At 49.3% G+C, this 15,374-nt stretch overlaps 1 protein-coding gene across 1 annotated transcript in view; it reads left to right on the top strand.

Annotated features, from left to right (window-relative positions):
* The first annotated feature begins 1,328 nt into the window (after window positions 1-1,328).
* Window positions 1,329-15,374, top strand: part of MXI1 (MAX interactor 1, dimerization protein) — a 101,259-nt gene continuing 87,213 nt past the window's right edge. Inside the window, exon 1 of the mRNA XM_066354989.1 lies at window positions 1,329-1,804. Within this exon, the coding sequence (XP_066211086.1) occupies window positions 1,543-1,804 (262 nt within the window). The 5' untranslated portion in view covers window positions 1,329-1,542. The remainder of the gene's footprint in view (window positions 1,805-15,374) is intronic.

Below are 15,374 nucleotides of genomic sequence, written 5' to 3'. Positions count from 1 at the left end.
TTATTAGTGTTTTACAAAGAAATGCACCTTCTCACCTTTTTTCAAAAAGTTTCTGTTTCCAGTAAGAGTTTTTGTGACAAACACGTATGAAGCTGCCTCTGAGCAGGGTGGCTAGGTAGCACAACTCTAGGGGGCAGCATTTAGGTGTCTTCTATGAAAATGGTTCCCCTGGAGGAAAACTCCCAAGGTGACAACAGTTAGATGGGCTTGTTGCAACTATGTTTTCCAACAAAGTGCAGAAGAATCTTGTTTCCTGCAAGTTATTCTCTCTGATACAAGTAAGGGACCCAGGCTGTTATCTGGGTCTGGATTGGAAGAAAAATATCTTACTTTGGGCCAGGCAGTGTGCTTAGTGCAGATATAATTTAATCAGGACTAAACTCTTATTAGAGGTTTCACAGGTGGGGAGACTTAAGCCAGAGAGATTAGAGGACTTGGCCAAGCGCACACAGTCTGTATGCAGCAGAGGTGGGACCTGAACCCTTCTCTATAGCACTCTTGAGGCTTTCAGATATTCCTGACCCCCATGGCACTTCCTAGGTCTAGAAAGTAGCCAGGGTTCCTGCAGACCCTGACTGGGTGGCAGCAGTAGCAGCAGCAGCAGCAGCAGCGGCGGCGAAAACAATGCCAACTGGGTAAGGGTCTTCAGAACCAAAAGGTGGAATTCAGCTGGGGTGGGGTGGTCCTGGGCTGCCACTTCTGCCTCTCTGTCAAATAAAACAAGACCAGGTGTGATGGCACCCTCATGTGAGCTTTGCACAGCTGGACCAAGGCTGGGAAGAGTGTGGAGAGAGATGCTCACATCTCCTCCCCTTCCTGGAAAAGAACTTTGCATTTGAAGGAAGAAGGAAAGAGTGAGTAAATTTGTAACCTGGGATTTGCTGGCCTGGGGACTGCATTTGGCCCTTTGAAGACACAAGGCCTTGCTCCCCCCCCCCCCCCCCGTGTGTGTATTGGGGGAGAGAAATTCAAATTACATGTGACTTTCTTTTATTGAGCTTTAAAAAAAGTCATAGTTGCTACCATTTATTGGGGACCTATGACATGCCAACCATTGTGCTGGATGCTTTATGAGGTGTTATTTTTATATGAAGAAAAAAATAGTTCAGTAGTTTGTTTTCATGCAGGTGCAATCAGAGGAATCGAGTATTTTTTCCATTCTGGTTAAAATACAGTGCTCTACACTGTGGTAAGATTTGGAAAGAGGACGTGCAGGGCTGTCCCTGCCTCGCTTGTCTCCACCTTTTATTTTGACCCGTCGGTTGGCGCCTGGCTCGCACTAGGACCCAGTCGCCAGAGCGCCTCCGTCTGTCCTGTAGGTTCATTCAATCTCCCATACACACAGACCCACAGCGAGACCGACACACACTCACACTCAGGCACACAAGTGCACGCAGTGAGGCTCGGGAAGTCAGATCGCCTCTTCGCCTCTTCGCCTCGGCGTCTCCTCCGCTCTAGCCAGCCGGGTCTCCCCTGGGGCCCGGAGCTCAGCCCGGCCGTCAGCCCTAGAAGAGGACAGGCTCGGCGGACCCCAGTCCCTCCATGGGCAAACGCGGGCGGCCACGCAAGGAGGCGCGCTGCGAGGGCGCGGGGCCGGCCCCTGCGGTGCCCCCGGCCGTGGCCGCGCCCCAGCCCCCTGCCCAGCCCGAGGAACCCCCGGGGGCCAAGCTCAGGTGCCCCTTCTCGGACATTTTCAACACCAGCGAGAACTCGATGGAGAAGCACATCAACACTTTTCTGCAGAACGTGCAGATTCTGCTCGAGGCCGCCAGCTACCTGGAGCAGATCGAGAAAGAAAACAAAAGTAAGTTTGGGGGCCCCCCTCCTCCTCCGCTCCCGGTTCTTTCTTCCTCTCCCACTTGGGCGACCCCTGTTGCCTGCTCGGCCCGCGTCCCCCTCCCCCCAACACACATCCAGCACTCGGCAGTAAAGCCGATGACACGGGAGAAAGGACACGCACGCACAAAGCTGCTAAAGATGTAACAAAGACGAGCGGGAGGGGGAGGGGGGTCTGTCTGTGCGTCTGTCTGTCGGTCTCCCGGAGGCTGGGAGGAACGCCCGGCGGTGGAGCAGGGGAGTGTTGTTGTTTTCTGACAACTGAGCCGAGAGCTCATCTCTTCGAGGTCGCCTTTCTTCCTTTTTTTTTTTTTCCGGAGCCTTCTCGGGCAGACAAGTGTTGTTTTTCTGTCGCTCGCTCCTGGGTGGGGTGGGGAGGATTAGAAGCCAAAAGTTGGAAACCGTAGGCAGCGCTCAGCGGTTTCGGAAAGAAAACACACAGACACACAGGACAACAATAACAACAGCAGCCACCAAAAGCCCTTTACGGCGTGGGTTCTGGCTGGCTCGGCTCCGCTTCTCCCTCCTGTCTACTTTGCTTTTTCCTCCCCTCTCGCAGCAGAGCTGGGCTCAGGCCATCGCGTCCTCCAGTACCGTGCCCCTGCGCCTCTGTTGCCCTGGGGTGCCACCACCGCCCCCCCCCCCCTCTAAGAAACAGGCCGGTGTGGCTAAGCACGCCAGCAGCTCGCCCGAGACCCGCGGTCCTACGGGGGAACTTGGCGGGGGGGGGGGGGGGGGCGCAGCTAGAAGGAAACTTTGGGATCTTGCAGCAAACAATAGTTGGGGAAGAAGGTGTGGGCTGTTGTGTGCGGTTTCTTTATTTTCTGGGAGACCGCTCCCGAGCGAGCGCGCAGGACTAGGAAGACAAACGCCTTTCTGGGCGATTTTCACCCCCATTCTCCCACCCTCGACTCAGGTAGAAAGCGATGTGTTGGGGTGGGGGGTGCTGGGAGCCCCACCCCGGCCTGGCCGCCTTTTAGTATTTGTTTGTTTCATTTTTGCCCCTGCCAGCCGGGTCCCCCAGCCCTCCCCAGACAGTCGACTCTGCGCCCTAACGGGGGCACGCGTGTGCGGTGTCTCCAGCACGGTCCTCAGATATAATAGCTGCGAGAAGGGGGAAGGGACCGGAATAGATAGAACGACAGACTAGAGAAAACCAGTCTGTTTAATCTGTCCGAACAAGTAGCAAGATCAATGAGCCAGGGGAGAAAATGGTCCGATTGCAACGTGTCAGATCTTGTAAACCCCCCTCCCCAAACACAACAACAACCACTCTCAAACACAAAAACACCTTAGCTGACCGAAACCTCAGGCCTCCAGGGTTAAAGTAAGCGTGTGTTGGTAGCGCAATTGTGCAGAAGCTGTAAGGCAAAGAAACAAGGATTTGTGTCGGGGTGTCGGTGGTGCGTTCTTTTCTTTCTCTTCTCTCTTGTTTCCCCAGAGTGCCTGCCTGGGTTTCGAGAAAGGCACATCGCCGGCTGTGTAGCTGAATCAGATTGTGATTATTCGAAGGGGGTGGTGGTTGTGCATTCGTCAGGAGGGTAGTTTCTGAGAAGCCGGAGCTGGTGGGGATCTGGATTGAAGACGTGGTTTTGTTTGGTGTGTTTGCTTTTGTTGGAGGGGGGAGGGGTGCGATTTCTTTAACTGCCCCCCCCCCCCCGGGTCCCGGGTTCTCTGGAGTCTGTCCTGTGGCGCCGGCTCCTGCGGCGGGGGGCACCTTATGAGGGCACCTTGGAAGTGTGTGGCAAACCTGGTTTGCCCCCCCCCTTCCCCAGGAAGGTGTACTAAGGAGGCTGCTGAAGCTTCCACCTCGTCCCGTCACCCCTTCGCACCCGCAGACAATCGGAGACCTCCGCCGCCACCCCCATCCCCTCCCCCCGCACAACCCACACCCCGGCCGCCCTGGCCGCTTCCACCTCCTTGTTTACCCCGTGCCGGGGCTCCGGCGTGGCCACCAGTCACGTAAGCAGAGGGCTGGGCGCGCCAGGCCCGGCTGCCCCGCACGGGGCGGGACAGCAGCAGCAGTGCTGGGCTCCCGAGGCTGAGAGCCTAGTTGCCCCCCCCCCCCGTCCCTCTCCCGAGGCGTCCGCCAGCCCCCGAGAGGGGCTCGGAAATTTAGCGCCCCAAAGTCAACTTCGAGTGCGTGATCAGTCTCTTGACCCCCACCCCCAACCTCCGGCCGGCTCTCCGCGGGAGTATTTTTAGCTCTTGCCTCTTTTCGCCGCCGCTGTTTGGCTCTGCATGACGTGATGTCAACGGCCCCCAGATTTCCCCGAGAGCGTGGGACTCAGCGACGTGCCCGACTGGGCTACGGGAACCCCGCTCAAGGCCTTCGCCTCCCTCCCCAACAGCTCGCACAGGCGAGGGCGACCTCCAGCAAACTACAGGCGACCCTTTGCCGGGCCCTCTATTATCCCCCTTGCAAACTGGAGCGACCCTCGGTGGCCACTTTATCCACTCCCCCCTCCCCCGGCCTGGGTACGGAAAACCGCGGGCCCTACATCTGCCTCATTTTATTGGGGGCGCTTCTTCGCGCTGGCGGCGCTCGCCGTTGTTTTCTGCTTGCTGCACACAATGCCCGCGCGTCACGGCGGTCCGCGTGTGCACAGCAATAACGCGAGTCGGGGGGCGGGTCGTGCGTGCTCCCGGCTCGGGCACTGCGGGTCGCTCCGCGCGCGCGGGGCTTGTTTTGCTTCAGAGCCCCGCTTTCCGAAAATCTTACATCATTCAGTTGCTGGGAGGAGGGATGAGGATCTGGGCGTTCCAATAGGATTCCAGCATTTCCCAGATCCCCAGTTTTTGGAAGGAAGCAGGGTCCCTGGCTTTTTAATTATTATGACAATGAGAGGGCTCAAGTTTTGTTTGTTGGGCAAGTTTTGGGGTTTTCATTTTAGGTCACTACTGCAAAGGGCATTTCTGGCCGGCTCAGGTGCACAACCTCCCCGCCTTCAGTTCAGCCAGTTCCCCTGTAATCACTTGATCTTAGTTTCTCCGCCTCCTCCTCCTCCCCCTCCCAGCTAGAGACACATGGTTTCCACATGGAGACAAACTTCTTTCCTCTGACTGGACTTGACCTAGCTGCGTCGTTCAGCCAATCGCCACTTGCAACTTCCTATGACGTCACGCGTTGCTGAGGCCAGAGACAGAGGGTGGGGCCAGGAGGCAAGCCAGGAAATCTCTGGGAGCTGTAGTGCGGCCAGCTGGTACAATCCCTTCTTAAAGGAACGGTCTTTTCCCTGGCGATGGCTGTTGAGCCTCTATTCCAGTCTTTTTTTCGGGTTCTGTAAGACCTTCCCGAAATGCAATGATAGACCCTGGTTATGAGTTCACACGTTCCGTTTTACTGTGTTTGCAAAGAACTTACTCGGTAGGAGCTTGCCTTATTTTTTCCATTGTCTCTGGAACTTCTTTTCATTGCCTGGTTGAGGTTTCCGTACTGGGAGTGCTCACCAAGTTGTGGCCACAGTGTTGAATTATTCCCAGGAGATATGGTGAGTTTTCTTGGGGGGAGGGGATCCAAGTTAAGTCATCCAGTATTGCCTCTGTGCAAGGCAAGGATTCCCTAGACCAGGGGTCCCCAAACTTTTTACACAGAGGGCCAGTTCACTGTCCTCAGACCATTGGAGGGCCGGACTATGAAAAAAACTATGAACAAATTCCTATGCACACTGCACATATCTTATTTTAAAGTAAAAAAACAAAACCGGAACAAATACAATATTTAAAATAAAGAACAAGTAAATTTAAATCAACAAACTGACCAGTATTTCAATGGGAACTATGCTCCTCTCACTGACCACCAATGAAAGAGGTGCCCCTTCCGGAAGTGTGGCGGGGGGCCGGATAAATGGCCTCAGGGGGCCGCAGTTTGGGGACCCCTGCCCTAGACTGTGCAGGTACATTCTTTTGAAGTTCCATCTGATGTGAATGAGTTGAGGTTAAGGATCTCAACGGCCTCCAGAAACATTAATCATGGAGGCTGTGACCCTTTCATCACAAATTCAGAAAAAAAAAAAAGTAAATAACCTCTGGCATCATCACCTATATCCATTTGGTGTCCACTGGAGGGGTAGCAAATTAGGACTGGCCGATAAGTATTTGCTTTCTGTTTTGGAAAATGTTAAAACTGTAGAGAAAAAGAAGGATTCACAAAGGAATGTAGTGTGCATAAAAGCTGTTTGGTAGGCAAGTGGAAACTACTGTAACAAATAAAGGTCTGGAGGACGGAAATGGGCTTCTCAGTGTCTGGGGAAGGTGACTTTAGGAACACTACTTAAGATGGAGAATGATTACATGGGACTAGAAGCCATGGGTTGCTCTCTGGAATGGATTACCTGGGCTTGAGGTGAGGTACTTTCCTCGGGGCATGAACAGGCCAAGGAGAAGCCTTTTCCTCCTAATGGAGGAAGCTGCTGCGGTGTGGTATCAGCTGGCCCCACCCTGCCTTCCTGACAGTCTCCTCCGCTCCTGTCCAGCAGGTCCACCAGCATGCAGAGTTCACAGCCATGCCTCTGTGCTTGACACACACTCTTCCCCTTGCTAGAATGCCCTCATTCTCTTACTCCCTTGGGGTTAGGTGCGTTGTCTTATCTACCCTTTAAGACCTAGGTCAGTTCCCACCTCCTCCAGGAAGCTTCCCCTGGCTATTTTTTAAGTCGGAGTGGTTAAGAGAATGAAAGCTTTAGAGTCACCAGAGCAGGGAACAAATTCCTCCTTCACTGCTTATTGGCTGTGTGACCTTAGGCACAAGTTACCTAAGCTCTCTGAGGTTCCATTTCCTTTTTTTGTAAAATGGAAGTAACAATAGCACCAGCCTCACATCATTGCTGAACAGCTAAATGAAGCTCTCCCTTTAACCATTTAAAGTACCTGGGAAGTAGGTGCTCAATAAATAGCTACTTCTCTGCGCTTTGCTAATCAGTACCAAGCATTTTCTACTTGCTTCCTGTGCATTAGCCTTATCCGCACAAGGAGATGATTAGCATCTTAAGGGAAAAGGTCAGTTTATCAGTATATGCCACTGTTGCATATAACCTACCACTGAGCACATAGTAGACACTTAATATACATTCTTTGATTGGTTGGATTTTTCACTTATTTTCTATGGCACAGTGATCAGGTTAGGCCAGGGGACACATGACAGACTTTCTGAAGACTTGGAGAAGAGTTGGATATGCTGATCTCTTCCAAGGAGGGAGGATGTCTCCCATAATCCACGCAGACTGCCCTTGAGCTGTAAAGATCAGAGCCTGCAAGGAGAGAATAGGTAAGGCCTGGAGAGCTGAAAGTACATACTGATTTCAGCTGTGACTCTGAAAATGACTCAGTTACTGGCTTAGAGAGCAGGGGACTAGGGCAACTTATGCTAAATTTGAGGGTTTTGATGGCAACTAATGTTCAAGCAGGTCACACTTCTGCATGGCACGTGTCTTAGGATTCATTCATTCCACAAATATGCATTGAGCACCTACTACATACATGCAAATGCTTTTTTTCTGAAAACTCTCTGGGTTGATTTACGCTGGGGGTGGAGTGGGATATTTGTTTTTGGTGGAGTTGTATAAAGGACATTCTTTTTTTATTTATTTATTCATTTTAGAGAGGAGAGGGAGAGACAGAGAGAGAGAGAGAGAGAGAGAGAGAGAGAGAGAGAGAGAGGAGAGACACAGAGAGAGAAGGGGGGAAGAGCTGGAAGCATCAACTCCCATATATGCCTTGACCAGGCAAGCCCAGGGTTTCGAACCGGCAACCTCAGCATTTCCAGGTCGACGCTTTATCCACTGCGCCACCACAGGTCAGGCCTAAAGGACATTCTAAATGAGGCTCCTTTCCTCTGCATCCTAAATTATGTTCCCAGATTCAACTCTTTTCTAGTTTTAAATATGATCTCTGCCTACTGGTTAAGTGCTAGAAATAGACATTCAAGGATGCCGTTGTGGCTCTTTGAATCTGGAGCTCCCAGGGACTGTGGAGGGGACCCAGGGAAAGGGAGCAGGGCCTTAGGAAGTTGAAGAAGCTGAATTGAGGCATTCCTAGTTTGGGCAGAAAAGGATGTTCTATCAGCAGCAAGGAAAACAAAGGCTGCTCACCTACCTTTCATCTCTGACCAAAACATACCCAGAAATGGGGATATTTATCTGAGGATGGCTGAGCAAAAGTCTGGAGGTGAAAATGAAGGAAATGAAGAGGGTGCCAGCATGTCGCTGCAACAACTACTGTTGTATGCATTACATAGTATCAATCCTGGCTACGACTTATTGAGCCCTGACCATATACCAAGTATGGGGCTAAACATGCATTACTCCTCCCATCTTTACAACAACCCCATGGCACAAGCAATTGTGTTACACCCATTTACAGTGGAGCAGGGGTTCTAGGTAACTTACCCAAAGGTCACATGATTAGTAAGTGGCAGAGCTGAGTTTGAAACCTAGGCCTCTGATTCCAGAATGAGCCTGAGGTCTTAACCGTATATGCAGATATGAATTTTATAGTCAAGGAATGAAGTCCAGAGGGGTGAAATGACTTGCTCAAGGTCACCCAGCAACCTGGACCAGAGCTGGTATTTGAAACACTCTGTTGATTGTCCAGGATCTTCCTGCACACACCCTGCTTAGAGAAGGTTGAGAAGAGGCTGGAGACAGAATAGCCAACCAGGGAAGTGTTCTTGTTTTTCAGAGTTGTTCAATGCTCCTGGCCCTAACTCAAGTTTACGCTCCTAGGAAACACCACCCGCCTCCTGCTGCCTTTCCCAAGTCCGTCCTCTGGACATATTAGAGGACTTGAGGCTGTTGCTATGGCACTGGAGCCAACAGCAGGTTCATCAAAAGCTGGGTCTTTTGCCTTTTTTTTTTTTAAAGCCCGGCCTTGCAGAAACGAATTGGCCACAAAGATTTGCATCAGTCATTGTGGCTTGTTCTGTTTTAGATCCCCCTGTCTCTCCACCCCACCCCCTCCTCCCTACCACCACCACTTTCTATAAATACAGTTAGATAAATATTGATTTAAACTGGGTTTCTAGAGGAGGAGCACATGGTTGCCCTGGCCTGGTCTTCACTTAGATACCACCAGAATGCCAGGTCTGACACACCAAACCCCTGGCTGCCCTGGCTTCCAAGTGACCTGTTCAGGGAAGGTGAGCTATGGTTTTGTGGCTTTTGGGTTTAAAAAGAGAAAGGAAAAGGAGTAAAAAAGCAATAGCCTAGGGAGAAATGGGAATCCTCTTGCAGAAGGAAGGAAACAGGCAGAAATGGAGGGAGGTTTATTGACGTCTGGTCTTCTGAACTATTCTCTTCCCTTTCCCATTCTTCCTTCCGCTCCATTTTGGGTTTTGATTTGAAAGGAGGCAGGTGGTAGGACAGAGCTTCAGGGCCAGAAGGAGCCTCAGAGGTCACAGAGCATCCATCTTCCTCACTATCCAGATGGGGAGGCTGAGGCTCAGAGAGGGACAGTGGCTTCTCAAGAGGACACAGCACAGGCAGAACCAGGTCCTTCTGGGCTGTGTTCTCTCCTGCCCGACAAGAGAATGGGTCCCAGGCAGAGCACCAAACTGGGCTTCTGTTTTACAGGTCAGGTGCTCATAAAGTCAGCACTTCTCAAACCTGGTTTACTGATTCTAGGGTGTGTCCGGTTATTGCAGAGGTCATTGCAACATTCTCAAGTCTTTCAAAATGAAGGTAATTTGAATTTCCCATTTAGAAAAAAATATTTTCTTTTATATTGGGGCTAGGGAGTGAGAAGGCAGTGACAGTGACAGGATGGCTACCCAAGCCTTAACTGAGGAGGAGGAATTCAAATCTTCCCAGAGGGGCCTCTTTCTGGAGGTGGAGGGTGGGGCTCTGGGCTCACACCAGAGAGAGGCTTCAGTTCTGCAGGGACAGACACCTGCTCTCTGGCTCTTCTGCTAAAGGGAAGTAATTGTGTCTGATATCATTGTCCCTGGGTGGACTGGCTGGAGGTGTTAAAGCTGTCAACAGCTGACTTGATCTCTCTGGCCAAAAATAATGGGCATTTGCCGCCATCCTCCTGAGCTGGAAGTTCCTTCTTTGCTTCCTCATCTCAGCAGAATGCTGTGCTGGGCCCCTTGCTTATGAAATATTTTGAAAGTTCAGGTGCCTTTTGCTTTGAGCAATACATCTCCATGAAATAGATGTAATTCAGATCCTTTAAAAAAAAATTTTAGATTAGAGGAACTCTCTTTCAAAGGCCCTTGCGGCAAATACTTTTATAAAATGTAGAATTACGTTGCATGCCAGGAATTCTCCCTAATTTATTCTGTGAGTTCATTCTTTAATTCATTAAACTGGTATTTAAGGAGCACGTGTTACTTATGTCAGGCACTGTGCTAGGTCCCAGAGTATAGTCTTTTTCCTTATGGAGTGTTTATTCTAGTACCAGGTTTTATAAATTTAGTTGTCTTAAAGCGAACTTCAGCAAGGTGGGATTGCATCTGACTTGGGTTGTGTGTCTTTGGTGCATCCCCCCTTCAACCGAGCCTCCCCTCCATGTTTAAGATCATTTATGTTTTTGTGTTAGTCCTTATAATTTGTACAGATCCAACTTTTTCTTTTTTCCATGAGCTTAGGGAACCAAGTCCCTTCTAAGCAGCCTTGTAAATAAACACATTCTACTCTCAGTTCTTTACAGATTGGGGCATCCTGTACTTACTTGGAGGATTGTCCCTACCAGTGTTCCTACCAAGTAACTCTCTCATACAACATGCCCGTGGCCCCATATCTCTAATATCCAACTCCACTGTCTGCTAAGGAAATTTAAACACAGCAAAATTAGAAAGTTAAACCTGTCCTGAGGGAGAGGCATGCTGAGAAATTCGAATGAAAGCTAATGAAAGGGGACTTGGGTTAAGTACTGTTTGGTGATATTTTACTCTGTATCTTGATTGCCATTAGCAAGACTGCTTGAATAAAGGTACTGCCATATTAAAATAGAGGACTGCTCTGTTCTGGCCATGGGTGACAAGTGGGAGCTTCTGTGGCCTTTGTTTTTATTTCTACAGGAACCCAGAATAACCTTATGGTGTCCTCTGTCATCTCCTCCTTATCTTCATCACAACTGACCATCCTTACCGTATTTCCTGACTCCCAAGAGTCTGAGAGCCTTGCATACAACTTTCTTTCGTTCTTTCCACCAGCTGTAAAATGTAGCTCAACTAAATAATTTCTATAACCTGCCAGGAGACAAGCACTGTGCTTGGTGCTTCCAAAGTGCAGTATCATGGCATCCAGTTCTACACTCCAGTGCATGTGATAGACAAATAGAGACTAATAAATAATTGTCTGTCTCCTGGGAGTCTGATAACCTGTGTCCAAGGGGCTTGCTGAGAAATCTCTGTTTCCAAAGGAATAGTGATAATGGCGCCCCTTTTACTGAGCAGTTACTATGTGCCAGCACAATGCCAAGTGCATTATATGAAATCCTCACAACCATCCAATAGGAGGGTGCTATAATTATCCTCATTTTATCGATGAGGAAAGCCTCAGCCTTCAAGGCTGGCTGACTTTCCCAAGTCCACATCCTAACAAAGAGTGGAGCAGAGACTCAAATGCAGGTTTTTCTTTCTAGAACTTAGGGCTCTGGGAGAAGCCTCAGGAAGCAAGAGGCAAGCAATGGAATCTTGAATGTTTGAAGTCTAGGCTGAGCGGCCCCCTGGGGATGCCTCCCTGGAGCAAGTTCCTTTACTTCCCACTCATCCTAGGCCAGAGAGGAGGCAGCCAGCGTCTTCCAGAGCCCTTTGGGTGCTGACACTGAAGCCAGATAGGGCCCTTTCTTCTGTAGGGCGATGGTCTAGGGCAGGCGTCCCCAAACTACGGCCCCCTGAGGCCATTTATCCAGCCCCCACTGCACTTCTGGAAGGGGCACCTCTTTCATTGGTGGTCACTGAAAGAGGACCACTGTATTTGGCAGCCCTCCAATGGTCTGAGGGACAGTGAACTGGCCCCCTGTGTAAAAAGTTTGGAGACCCCTGGTCTAGGGTGTTGCTCCTTGCATGTGCAGTACTACCTTGCCCAGCACTTCCTGGAGAACTCACCCAACCAGTAGGGCTCCTGTGGTTCTGCATGCTAGGGTGTGTGTGGGGGGTGTGACCTAGTACCCTGTCAGACTGTACTAGGTTTCCTTAAGGCACCCAAGCTCGTAAGACAACTGGTCTGGCCCATGCTGGGAGCCAAGGGCTTCTGCCAGGGAAGCCAGAGGAGAGAGGCAAGTGTGAACTGCAGAGATGAGCTGTGGGCCTTGGCTGCCACTGTGACAGCGTGGGCCAGCCTGTTACTTGTTTAAAGCCCTTCAATAGTTTCTTTTCTGTCTCACTTAGAATAAAATCCCAATTCCTTGCGTGGCCTTTTACCCTTACTGTTTGGAGTGAGTGTGGTCTGCAGATGAGATGGGGAACCGTGGTGTCCCCTGGGAGCTTGTCAGAAATGAGACTCCCAGGCCCCAACCCAGACCTGCTGAATCTGAATCTGCATTTCACCACAATTCCTATTGTACCACAATTCCCAGGTGATGTGTGTGTTCATCAAAGTTGAAGAAGCTGGCCTAGCCCCTGGATTTCCCTAATCCTTCTACCCACCTCACTTATCCTTTATCCCTTCTCCAACTTATCACAATTTACAACAATGTTACTTGCTTATCATCAGTGTGTCAGGCTAGAATACAAGCACCTTCAAGACCGTAAGTAGTTCTTTTCATTATTCTACTATCTTCAACATCCAGATTAGTGCCTAGCACATAATAGATGCTTAAGGAATCTTTGTTGAATGAATGATGAGTTCTCTGCCTTTAACCTTCTGAACTAGTATCTTTCTACAAGGGAGCTATTGGTGAGATAGTTCTTGTGCAAACTTATGCAGAATACCCAAGGATTTATTTTTTATTAATTTTTTTATTTTTTGTGGCAGAGACAGAGTCAGAGAGAGGGACAGACAGACAGGAAGGGAAAGAGATGAGAAACATCAATTCTTTGTTGTGGTTCCTTAGTTGTTCATCGATTGACTTCTCATATGTGCCTTGACCGGGGGGCTACAGCAGACTGAGTGACCCCTTGCTCGAGCTAGCGACCTTGGGTCCAAGCTGGTGAGCCTTGCTCAAATCCGATGAGCCCGCCGCGCTCAAGCTGGCGACCTCGGGGTCTAGAACCTGGGTCCTCCATGTCCCAGTCCGACACTCTATCCGCTGTGCCACAGCCTGGACAGGCCAGAATACCCCAGGATTTAATCTCCATTTCCCACTTACAGAATCCCAGTGGAACTCCCAAGTCATTGCGACACTCACAAAAGATACTCCTACATGTTTCCAAAGCCTCCTAGGGGGAAGATATTACCTCTGGTGGAGACCATTGCCCTAACCAAATTTTTGACCTTGTCCAATTAAACACACTGGGATGTATGCTGTGGGATCCAAGAGTTAGAAAACCCAGTTTTGAATCCATTCACTATCTATATGACCTTGGGAAAATCACTTAATCTTTCTTTCTGGGCCTCCTCTGTGAAACGGGAATCTCAGAGATGTGCTGGAACGATGAAATGAACCAGTGACTGTCGTGCACATAGTTGGCTCTCATTACATCACAACCAGTAGACAAGCGGGGCATGTTATTCTAGAATCACTGGAGAATCCCAGAATCCCAGAATCAGAATGCCGGTGTTGGAAGAGACGGCAAGATCACCGGTGTCCTTGGGCAGTCAAGGACCTGGTATTTTTATTCTAAATGGTGCACCTAGAGCTGAGAGTGCAGCCGCAAGGACAGCAAGGCTGGCTGTGTGACTTGATGTCCAGAGCCGTGGCTGGGCTTAGGAGTGACCTCCACACATTTCTGCTGCCTGGAAGGGAGCAGTTATGCCAGGAGGTGGGGGCAGGGAGACTCTGGGCAGGCTCCTGGCAGGGGATGGCGGGTTACCCAGGGCTATGGCAAGAATGTGGGGCATCCTTTTAGCAGCCGGGGAAGGCCTCTGGAACCCTTATTTTTTTTAAGGTTTTTAAAATCAAGTTTCATCTAACTTTGAAAGAACAGGTCATTGCATCCAAAACCCAGTAAATGCCGCCAAAATTTATTGTATAATCTTGCTTTTGAATATAGATGCAAATATCCTAAACAAAATATGAACTCGTGGAATGAGCAGTGTTTCAGAAGAAGAACATACCATGGCTGACCAGGCTACATGCCAGAGATAGCTAAAAGTCACAAAATCTACTGCTATAAATAATTTTAACCACAATTTAAAGGGGAATAATACATGACTACAGCGACAAATGATGAAATGGCATTTGAAAAAACTATTTGGGAGGCATTTGTAATGAAGGAGACTACGTACTTACCATACAACAAACATTATTTATGTCTGGTGGTCTTTTATGTAAAGTGGTGTAGTATGAGGTTGAGCTCATGGCATGTGGTTGTCACCAGCAGAGGAACTGATTCTGAGGCCATCCTTTCCTTAGGGACGAATGAGCCTTGAACAGAAAACAAAAGCAGGCCTTGAATCCCTTTGGAATATAACTTGATGTTTAAAGGAGTAGAACTCTACAAATTTAGAAGACCAGAAAACTTACTCCATTTTATTTATATATTTTAAAAAACATGAGTCAGCCAGAAGAAGAATTATAGAGATGGGTAGAGAGCACCAGGCAAGAGTCTGAAGGCCTGAGCCCTAACCCTTATTTGATAGACAGCTGTGTAGCCTTGGGTAAGTTACTATACCTCTCTGAGCCTTAGTCTTCCCATCTGAAAAATGAAGACTGGATTGAGCATTATGCTTTATGGTATTAACATATGAAATAAACCATGAAATGCTATTTAGGGGAACATTAAACTTGGCATGGACCTAGCAAAATCCTCCAGAATACCTTATCATTGCACCCCCAAGTGGGGTTCTCCAGAGTAAGCAAGCCTTTCAGATGTGAATATTAATTGAGTCCTGCAATGCAGATTTCTTTTTGGATCAAAGTTAATGCAAAAAAAAGTACAGGGACATTTGAGAGCTTAACAAATAACATCCATTATAATCACTGAAATAGGCTGTTGTAGTAAGGGCCATTTAATAAAATGTAAGAAACCCTTTTCTCTAAGGGAGATGAGACAGACCAGAATGCAAGTCTAGTGCGTCTGTTTGAGTCTCTTCCATGGCCTGATCACATCAGAAAACTGAAGTTAGAAAACAACAAACTTCTAGATTGGGCGAGCTCAGGTTAATACTGCCTTCCCCTGCTGTTTTCATTCCGGCATCCTTTCTGTCCCTTTCTCCCCAGCTCAGGCACCTGGGTAGCTTGGTGCTTTTCCCTGTGGTTGGGATGTCGGCTGACAGCCCTGGCGACTGGAGCTCTGGGAGGCAGCAGCTACCTCTCGGGTTTAGCATTACGTCATCCCTTCTAGACCCAAATTTATCTCGGCTGCACACAGACCCGCAGCTCTGAGCTGCCGCTGACTTGAAGAGAGCTTACGCATGAAGTTAGGCAAAGCTGACTCACACTGGGCGGAGGGAGAGGTTTTCTGCTGCTCTTCACGTTTCTGGGCTCTAAGAGGC

This window comes from Saccopteryx leptura, chromosome 13 (assembly GCF_036850995.1).
Source record: "Saccopteryx leptura isolate mSacLep1 chromosome 13, mSacLep1_pri_phased_curated, whole genome shotgun sequence".
Classification (NCBI taxonomy): domain Eukaryota; kingdom Metazoa; phylum Chordata; class Mammalia; order Chiroptera; family Emballonuridae; genus Saccopteryx; species Saccopteryx leptura.
This window is presented reverse-complemented; position numbering and strand designations above follow the sequence as displayed.